This window comes from Lissotriton vulgaris, unplaced genomic scaffold (assembly GCF_964263255.1).
Source record: "Lissotriton vulgaris unplaced genomic scaffold, aLisVul1.2 SCAFFOLD_1034, whole genome shotgun sequence".
Classification (NCBI taxonomy): Eukaryota; Metazoa; Chordata; class Amphibia; order Caudata; family Salamandridae; genus Lissotriton; species Lissotriton vulgaris.
In genome coordinates this window covers 446468-456504 of record NW_028251847.1, presented here as the reverse complement: position 1 = coordinate 456504, position 10037 = coordinate 446468, and the positions used below count along the sequence as shown (strand labels likewise).

The following is a 10037-nucleotide window of genomic DNA, read 5'->3' as shown; positions in this document are numbered from 1 at the left end:
AGTGTAGCAGGATTTAGTGTATTGCAGCGTCTGATTTCTATGTGTGGTTGGAATAATGTCAATTCATAACCTGTCAGTCGTGCTATAGTCAAGTGCTGGGTCTGTGTCCTGTTTAGGAGAACTTCCACAGAGTGTGGAACCTGTACTGTCAATTGATGTCCTAATACAATGGAGTCACTTTGTCTGATTGCTAGAGCTGTTGCTGCAACTGATTTTAAGCACGCAGGCAAGGCCTGGGCTACTGGATCCAATGTACTCGAGAAATAAGCACACGGTCTGTGTTTGTCTGCTTGAACCTGAGTGAGAACTGATAACGCTGTGCCATCACGTTCTGTGACAAAAAGTGTAAAAGGTTTGCTGTAACATGGTGTTGCTAAAACAGGTGCTTGACATAAGGCTTTCTTTAATTCGTCAAAAGCTTGTGTATGTTCCTGAGTCCATGGGAGAACAGTCGAAGACGCTGCCTCCTGTGTTGTCAACTGTATGAGTGGTTTAGCTAGAAATGCATATTGTGGGATCCATTGTCTGCAATAAGAAGTGAGTCCAATAAAGGCTCGTACTTCTTTCTGTGTCTTGGGTTGCGGAAAATGTGCAATTAACTGAATTCGATCAGGTGTCAGCTGTCTACCCCACTTGGACAGCAAGTGCCCAAGGTACACCACTTGCTGGGCACAGAATTGTAGCTTCGAAGGAGACACCTTGTGTCCCTTGTCCGCCAGGAAATACAAAACTGTCAGTGATGCTTGTTCACATTCTGGTTCACTTCGGGCGGTGATCAATAGATCATCTACCTATTGGAGTAGGGCAGTGTTAGGGGGCATGTGAATACTGTCAAGGTGTCGTTTCAATGCTTGGCTGTAGATGCTGGGGCTTTCTGTGAATCCTTGAGTGGCGCGTGCAAATTTGAAGCTACGGCCATTTAAACAGAATCCGAAAAGGTACTGGCTTTCCGGATCAATGGGGACACTAAAGAAGGCGTTCTTGAGATCGATTACAGTAAAGAACGTCGCCTCTGAATCAATAGCTGTCAATAGTGACGAAATGTCTGGGACCACTGGATACTGGGGTACAATGCATTTATTTAACTCTCGTAAATCGATCACTAATCGATAGACTGGAGGTGCATTCGGATCAGTGCGTTTAAGAATCGGAATGATAGGGGAATTACAAACATTGGAGTCGGTTTCTACGACCACTCCTTGTGCAATGAGCTCGTCAATGATTTTCAGTAAAGCCACTACAGCATCAAGTGGTAACTTGTATTGTCGGATTCGTGGTAGTACAACTCCTGGCTTGAGTGTGACACGGTATGGTGTAATGTGCATACAACCTACATCAGTGGGGCGTTGTGCCCATAAATGTGCAGGAACATTCTGTAACCTAGGATCAAAATCTCTCAATACATAATGTCCATTAAAATCACGAAGGAACAGCCTTACTCCTTCCGGAGAACAACAAATTACAGCTCCTAGAGCTTTCAGTGTCTTTATACCAAGCAGGTTTTCTGGACATGATTTCGCGAGCAGTAAATCTGTAGTACGAGATAATGGACCAACTGCAAGGGGAACTGGTTTCGATACTTCATTTACAATAGGCTTTCCTGAAAATCCAAGGGAAACATTCTGTGAGCCTGAGAGGGGTGCCCCTGGAACCTCGTCATGACTGATGGTAGTTCTGCTTGCCCCTGTGTCAATCAAAAATGTTCTATCCTTTCCTAATACCTGACTATGTACATAAGGACCCTCTTGATCTACAGGAACCTCAATAAGAGGCAAGCCAACCTCCCTCTCTAGGCTGTTTCATGTGTACTGCTGATAATCGGGGTAGTCAGATTGTGCATACTGGTACATCTGCTGTGTAACATGTTGTGTGGCGGCAATGGGCTGGGGCTGTGGTACCGCTACGGACTGTTGTGGAATCTGCATAGGCTGTACATTCTGCGGAATATGTTGTTGGACCTGGTCCTGTCTAGGGGGACGCGGTCTCTCTTTAGTTTTACCTGTAGCTATATTGTGTTTCAAAACTGCACAATCGTTTACATAGTGGCCTAGCTGTTTACAATAGTTGCATGTCCCTTTAACAGGAGCTGCTGAATTATTGGACTGTGTCGTACCCCTTTTCTGACCATCAGCTGGAACTGACTGGGCAACTAGCACTTTCATTTTCGTGTCTTTCATACGTCTCTGTTCGTGATCATGTTCCTCCCTAATTCTGTTCTGGTGGTACTGTAACATTTGTAACATTTGGGAAGGCGTATTTGCTTGCCATGTGCTCTCGACTTTCAGTACACGATTCTTAACCTGGGGCAAGGAATTCTCGACTAATTTGGTCACAAAAAGATGTGGGTATGACTCGCTACTTGTTTTTAGGCCACTATTAATAATAAAACATTTCTCGAATCTGGAATAAAAGTCACTAGTGTCTTCGTCGTGTTTCTGTTTGCAGGCTGAGATTGCATCCCAGTCCTCCTTTTTAGTTGTCAATAATCTTGGCAAAACCTGTACTAATAATCCTGGTAATGCTTTAGTTTTGTCCCCAAGACCTAAACCTGGGGTTCGAGTCGTTTCTTCGTTTTCCAATTCAGCCCAATTAATCTTTTTATCTCCCACCTCCCATTCTTTTTCTTTGAGTTTCTCGTAAATACCGGCAGGCAATAATACTTTTAATATTTTCATAATGTCAGGATATGTGTAATCTCCCATGAGTAACATGTCTTTTATTTCTCGGTGAAACCCTGCAGGATCTTTATCATGACTAGGCACTATTTTCTTCATTTCCAATAATTCCATTTTAGTTATGGGCGTGTATACAAATACGCGTTCAAGTGTATCATCTGGTTTCCGGATTGGATGTACTTCTCGTAAATGGTTCTGTTTATCTAGGTGATATGGTTGTCTTACTGGGGGTGGAACGGAAACAAGATGTGGAGTCAGGAAAGTTCTGTATTTGTGACGTTGTTCTAAAATGATGTCAATTAAATCGGTACCTAGACCTCTCCATCTTCTCAGGAGTAAGTCCTGCAATAGATTATACAACGGACCTGGATCAGATTGTTGGTTTTCATACTGTATAATAAGATGTTGGGTCATGTATATACCAGCTAGTCGCTGTTCTTCTGGAGTAAGACTTAAGAATGTTTGCACTACTGAATCGTCTTTATATATACTGTCATCCCCGGCCCATTGGACTGCTGACCGGGCTAGTTCCTGATCATGTAAGGTATTGAGTTCATGATAACCTACTCTTTCTGTCAGGATTTTATCAGTAACTTGGAAAACATGTTCAAGGGAACATCGCTCTGGTATCGGGGAAAGGTATCGGTTCTTGTTTCCTAAACGAATGGGTCTGTCGAAGGGCCTATCAAGAGGATGCTGTCTAGGGAGTTTTTCTCTACCTACGTACGCTAACAGGTCTTGAGTTACTGTGGCATTCTCTGGTTCTTCCTCCTCTGAGGTATCTTTATCGTCTGACTCGAGTGGCCTTTCAGCCTCCCGTCGGGCATGTATTGCTACTATTTCTTTACGGATCCTCCTAGACATGGCCTCTATACATTTCTCTTTGTCATGCTTACAATCTGCAATATTCTGACTCCATTTTGACAATCCCTCCATCTCTTCTTGCGAAAAGCCTGGCTGGTCTTGTTCCCTTATCAAACAATTAATTAAAAATCGCAATATTAAACCTTGTGTCTCAACTTTCTGATGTGCCATGGCTTCACGAACACAACCTGGCCTCTCTCCTGTTCTAATAAAATGATATATGTTGTCTAGATGTTCTGGCATTTCTGGTAATAACATCAGATAATCTGTAACACGGCGTAGACGTAATGAAGCTAACATCATGGGTCCTGTCTTACCAGGTACTGGATCATATCTACAATCTGTAAGTAACTGCTTAAGTTTTTCGGCTGGGGTTGCTTTAGGTGTACGCTGCATTGCTAATTCTCTCATTGTCACTCGATGTAATTGTGGCGGGGTATGATAGGGGCCTCCTGTAGCACCTGAAGCGGAAGCATGAGCATAACCTGACGTCAGTGGGTGTGGGAAAGGTACATTTAACGGGGACGACTGACTCTGAGTCGCATCTGTAGCAAAAGGGTTAAGAGGACCAGTAGTAGGAGGAACAGTAGGGGAAGTAATAACAGGTGCGGGAATATGCTGACGTGGAGGGGTCGTGGCTTGATCAGCAGGAATATGCTGTGGCAGATTATTATTAGCAGGTTGTACGGGTACATTGGTATATGCGGGAGCTACATCATCTAAATAGGAAGAAAGGAAAATATCTGCTGCGGTCTTTTTATGACGCAATTTAGTCGGAACCAATGGAGGTGGTAGATCGTTCGGTATTTCCGGGGTCGCCTTGGGCAGGCCCTCGGCCAGAACTGGATATAGTCCTGTTATAAGGGCATTACTCTGTCTGTCGTGTTGTTCCATTCTGACTCGCTGTCCTTCCTCTAGTAGTTCTTTTTCTCTAGCCTTTTCGGAATCTTCTCTACTCTTCTCTGCTTTTCTGAGTGCTTTCTCTGTCCGTCTATTTGATTCTTTACGCCATAATTCTATGGCATCTTTCTGTGACTGTCTGGCTTTCTTTTTCCATAATGCTTCTTCTACTCTCATGATGCACTCGGCATCCCATGTCCCTGTAACGGGCCATCTCTGTTTCTCTTCCAAGTCTTTCGTATAATCCACCCATAAGTCTAAGTACAGTATGGCATCTAAGTCATGCTTGTGGTACATAAAATGTCCAGGAGTGTCCCTAGGTGGGATGGGAACTGCTTCTTCAAGTATCCCTTTCCTAGTTCCTATCTGTCGTAATTTCGAAAACAAAGGCATTGCTACCTCGATCTAGACGCAAACACGATAAACACAGTAAAGAAATGCAAACAATCACTCATACCACGACATTAAACACATTGAAACATTTCGAACAGATACTGACTTAACAAAAAATACTGAATTACTGAATAACTGAATTACTAGATGCACTGCTAAACAGTACAGATACACTGCTAAAACAGTGCAGACCGGATCTGTGTACCCAAACCCGTCTTGACCGGATACAAATTAATGCACCCGTCTTGATGCGTCCCCAGCAACGGTACTCACCGGGAAGCACGGAACAGAAGGCCTCGGAAACTTGACTGGACTGGACCGCTACGACGTCACTGCTGCTGCGCACTACGCATGCGCCTCGACGCTTCGGACAGGTGGGCCTCTCGATACCTCGGACGCTGCTCTCTCGGCTGGGCTCTGGTCGGGATCCTCCGCACTCCTCACCGCCTCGTCTGGATGTCGACCGCAGTCTCCGTCACCTCCGTAGGCCTGAGGGAGATACAGGAAAACCTGCAGATGCGCATAGAAGTCCGCCACGGCTGTGGTAGGGGGCAAGGCCTGCGACGCATCGCCGGCGCGTGGCGTGGGGGAGGGTTCCTGTTCGGGCGCCAAGTTATGTGGTAAATATATTTTACCGTATACGTTTTTCCATATAATTACAGACAGGTAAAAGAATAGCTCAATCAAATGAGAGGCAGAGTCCGTGGTGTCTGAGTCATAAGGGCTTTAATCAGGATGGCTCGAGCCATGGAAATCAATTCCATCAATACAAGGGTTCGGGGGTATGCAATGATGGCAGAAAGATGTCAACGATTTATTAACAGTACATGACATATATAGTAAAACACACAATGGCAATGGATACAGTAGGCGTGACAAGTGAAAAGTATATGATAAGAACACATGTGCGTAGCAAAAAGGCGTGTACAAGGGTGTGCACGGAGGCGTGTGCTGGAAACGTCACAGAAAAGTGTCATAAGTGGGTGGGTGCGTAGAGGATTCTGCAGAGTCAGCAGGAAGTGCGGATGCGCGCGCAACTAGCATGACGTGACGTAGACGTGTAACTGGGGAGAACTTTAACACTAGTAAAGGAGACAGAAGTCTGGGATGTCAGTACGACCTGGACCTATAACATATCTGGTATCTTATGTTTGGAGGATGTTTTATCTGGAGTAAAAGGTCTCTCGGGCAGAGGCTATACTATACTGAATGCTAGTGCGTGCATATGTGTCTACGTGTCTACGTGCGGGGCCATGGGCCTACTATGGCAACGGGAACTGTAAATTACTTGCACGGAGACAGGAAGACTTGCTCTTTGCTCTGCAGCCGGGGATATGTTTACCTAAATCACTAGACAGGAATGTGTTTTCGAGGAGGCTGAACAGATAACTTGAAGGCAAAATACTGTTTTGGCAGGCAGGCCAGGCCGAGCCAGGCACCGCTTCGCTTGGCAGGAAGTAAGGCAGAGGTCAGGGATGCATCTCCATGCTGCAGTTTTCAGAGGCAGAGACAGAAGTGGTTCGAAGGCAGAAATCAGGGCCTAGCTCGGCAGAGCCAGGAAAAACGTGAAAGTGCACCATGTAAAGACGTTGGCATGACATACTTAGGAACTGAATTATCGATCCATTCATGGTGGATCTGATAGAGGACATGTTAACGTTGGACGCAAATGCATTTTGCGTCTTCAGATTCGGTTGTGGAGGGAAATTACATGTACTTTAAACTCGTACATGGAGCCGTTGGGGTACACGTTAGAGGACATACTCGACCATAAAAATTTCAATTACCTCAACAGGACAAAGGCTGGCACGCTCCCGAGTGCCACAGCCCTAGGAGGGGGCGAAGAGGGGCGCAGTCTGACTCCAGCGGGATGTACACACGGCTCGAATGTCAAGACGAGCAAAAGCACCAAGGACCCACAAGTCCTGGGGTCCAGGTCAGGGGGCAAGCTCAATCAAGCCCTTGGAGAATGTTTAAAGCACAAAGAAGCAAAGTCTTTTCTCAGCAAGTCTTCTCCTCTCCTTTCTCAGCAAGGCAAGCAGCAGGCCAGTCCTTCCAGCGTCTCTTCTCCTTCTAGTGGGGCAGAGGTCCTTCGTGGTAAAACAGGATTCTGATTTCTTAGGAGCAGGGCTCCTACTTTTATACACAGTTTCTTTTGTCTTCTCAGGCCAGGGGGGCCTCTGCATAACTGCTCTCAGCCTCTGAGCACTTGTTGGGGGTACTTCTGGCTTCTGCTTTCAGTGTGAGGGGCAGGCACATCAGACGCTCCACAGGAGGTGGAGCCAGCATTGTGTGGACAGGGGCAGCCAGGAGTACCTTGTTGATGGGGCTTCGCCCTTCCTGGGCCAGGTGCAGGCTGAGTCATCAGTCGCTCCCCAGGGGGGCGGAGCCAGCATTGTGGTGGCAGAGCACAGCCTGATTAAGACCCCAGGGCCACTCCTACCTCCCACTAAGGTGTAATCCTTGCATTCACCACCTGTCATCCCCAGCCCTGTCTCTCACACATACCCAGACAGTCAGATACACATACTGCAGAGGCGGGCTGAAATGGTTAGGCAAGCAAATGCTAGCTTTCTAAAAGTAGCATTTGCAAACACAGGATATTACAATAAACTTTACTAAAAGAAGTATTTTATTATTCTGAGTTCAGGCATACTAAACATTAATTTCTACCATGTTCCCTGGGCCTGCTGGGATTATAGAGTGTAATAATTCCAGCAACCCATCTGGCCTAAAGGGAGCAGGTAGCTGGTCAGCAGTGGTAAAGTGCCCAGAGTCATTAAACCAACATAAACAGGTCAGAGAGAATATTGGAGGAAGGCAAAAAGTTCAGGGATGACCCTGCCAAGAGGGCCAGGTCCAACATATAGTGAGTGCCAAGTGCTGCTAATTAGCTCATTTCTAATTGCATTCCAGTCCCATCCCCAGGAACCCGATCCATGTCTTCATACTTCGCTACCTGGTAGATCCCTGTGCTCGCATAATTCATCACTACAGCTTTGCTACTTAACCTTTTAATACAGTGACTCCCAATCTGAAAGACGCAACACAGAATTATCATAATCCCAACTATGGGTATCATTAATTTCAAAATTGCTGTTAGCCATGAAGGCATCCAGTCAAAATCGAACCAGTCCGTTGGACCAATGTCCGCAGGGGCACCTCCTTCATCGGTAATTTTTTTCCCCAATTTTGTCAACTCCTCAATGGCCCTCGCTATTGATCCGTTATCCTCATCGTTTCCTGGTATGAAAGTGCAGCAGGATTTTCCGATTTGATGACACAACCCACCATCTTTGGCAGTCAGCATGTCGAGGAAGTAGCGATTTTCCAAAACCATTAGTCTCAAGGGGCGCAGTTCTTCCCTGATTGCATTTAGTCCGTCTCTGGTGCTGTTAATGGCTTTCATGACCTCATAGCGAGGTACTTCCAGCCAACGGGCATTTGCATTCGTTTTGGAATATTGGAACTACCCCTCCGAAAAAAAGCTGTGCCTCGTTGAAGAGGCGGAATTCTTCTGGAACTTTACCAAGGGCTTCTGCTGCGAAGTACTCCGCTGTTCGCCGGTGGCGGTGAAGGAATGTCACGTCACCTGACATGGGGTGTGACAGTATGTGGGAGGCATTCGATGCCGGCACAACCAGATGTACTTCATGCAGAGTCACCAAAGAGCACAGTCCGAGCCACTGAGGAGGTAGGTGGAGATATAGGCGTTCTCCACAAGCCCAGTAGTAGTCCATTAATGCAGAGGTGCCACACTGCATGTCGAAATTGAAGATAGTTGTGTTACAGGGTGTGTTACGCCCAACAGAGACAGAGTCATTACCTTTGCATCACGGCTGCTGTATTCACGGAACATCTCGGAGGTGTCTTCTTCTTCTTCTTCTTCTTCTTCGGCAGTGGACGGGAAACCGCTGTCTTCATTCAGGGGGACCATGGGCATGTCACTTTCCTCTCTCAGTCCATTGTTTGTTGCTGCGGAGGTGCAGGATTGAGGCGGACGTCCTTCCGATGGATCCATGCCTTCCTCTCGGCTATCCGGACGGCAGTTGGAGAGGAATCAGTCACTGCAAAGGGTCCGTCAAACTTGGGGTCCTTCCAGTGCCTGACGTGCCTCCGGTCGAAGATCAGAGTCCCAGGACGAATAGGTGGAAGTTCTGGATCGATGGAGCTCTTCTCCTTCCTTTTGGACACCTGGGCAGAAAGGAACTGCGTAGCGCGGGTTAGTGTGCAAAAAAATCATAGAGCTCAACCAATCAATCAATCACAATAATTTGTATGGCTCGCTACTCACCCGTAAGGGTCTCAAGGCGCTGAGGGGGGGGGGGTCGCTACTGCTCAAACAGCCAGGTCTTGAGTTGTTTCCTGAAGGAGAGGTGATCCCAGGTCAGCCGTAGGTGAGTGGGGAGGGAGTTCCAAGTCTTGGCTGCCAGGTAGGAGAAGGATCTTTCTCCGACGGTGGATTTCCGAATTTGTGGGACGGAGGCAAGGGTGAGGCTGGCGGATCGGAGCTGGCGGGTGGGTGTGTAGAAAGTGTGGCAGGCCCATGTCGTGGAGAGCCTTGTGTGCGTGGCTGAGGAGTCTGAACATGATCCTCTTGTTGACGAGGAGCCAGTGCAGGTCTTTCAGGTGGGCAGAGATGTGGCTGCGGCAAGGGATGTCCAGGATGAGTCGTGCTGAGGCGTTCTGAATGCGCTGGAGTCTTTTCTGGAGTTTGGCTGTGGTTCCAGCATAGAGGGTGGTGATGAGTGTCAGTTTCACGTCCACTCCCTAGGTTCCAAGTGATGCTCAAAAGGGGTCCACCTCCAGACGTCCCCAACTCTGGATAATAATAATAACTCAGAGTACTAAGGCAGTCAGGCGAGGGAAAAAAGGTATTAGGGAGGGCCAGCGGGGAGCGGGATACCTGTAACAAAAGAAGACAGGGTTAACACCAGTCATACACGTAGGCTACTCTCCAATGATCTCACTAGGTCTAATTAGTACCTGAAAATGGTCCAAGGGAAAAGCCGTGATTACACACACCAATTCTCAGAGATAGTTGTCTTCCAAGCAAGAAGCCTGCCAACAACAAAAAATCAGGAAGGTTATAACACCATTCATACCAAAACAACGTGTAAGATCTATAGAGCTTACAACACAAACATACCGGAAATAATAACAAAGGCAATCTGGGCTTCTCCTCACAAAGGCAAACAGAGAAAC

At 46.9% G+C, this 10037-nt stretch overlaps 1 protein-coding gene across 1 annotated transcript in view; it reads left to right on the top strand.

Moving 5' to 3' along the window:
* The first annotated feature begins 483 nt into the window (after window positions 1-483).
* LOC147662747 (uncharacterized) overlaps window positions 484-10037 on the top strand; it is a 418861-nt gene continuing 409307 nt past the window's right edge. The window contains 3 exon segments of the mRNA XM_086950928.1: window positions 484-490; window positions 1428-1480; window positions 1538-1564. Of these exon segments, the coding sequence (XP_086807054.1) occupies window positions 484-490; window positions 1428-1480; window positions 1538-1564 (87 nt within the window).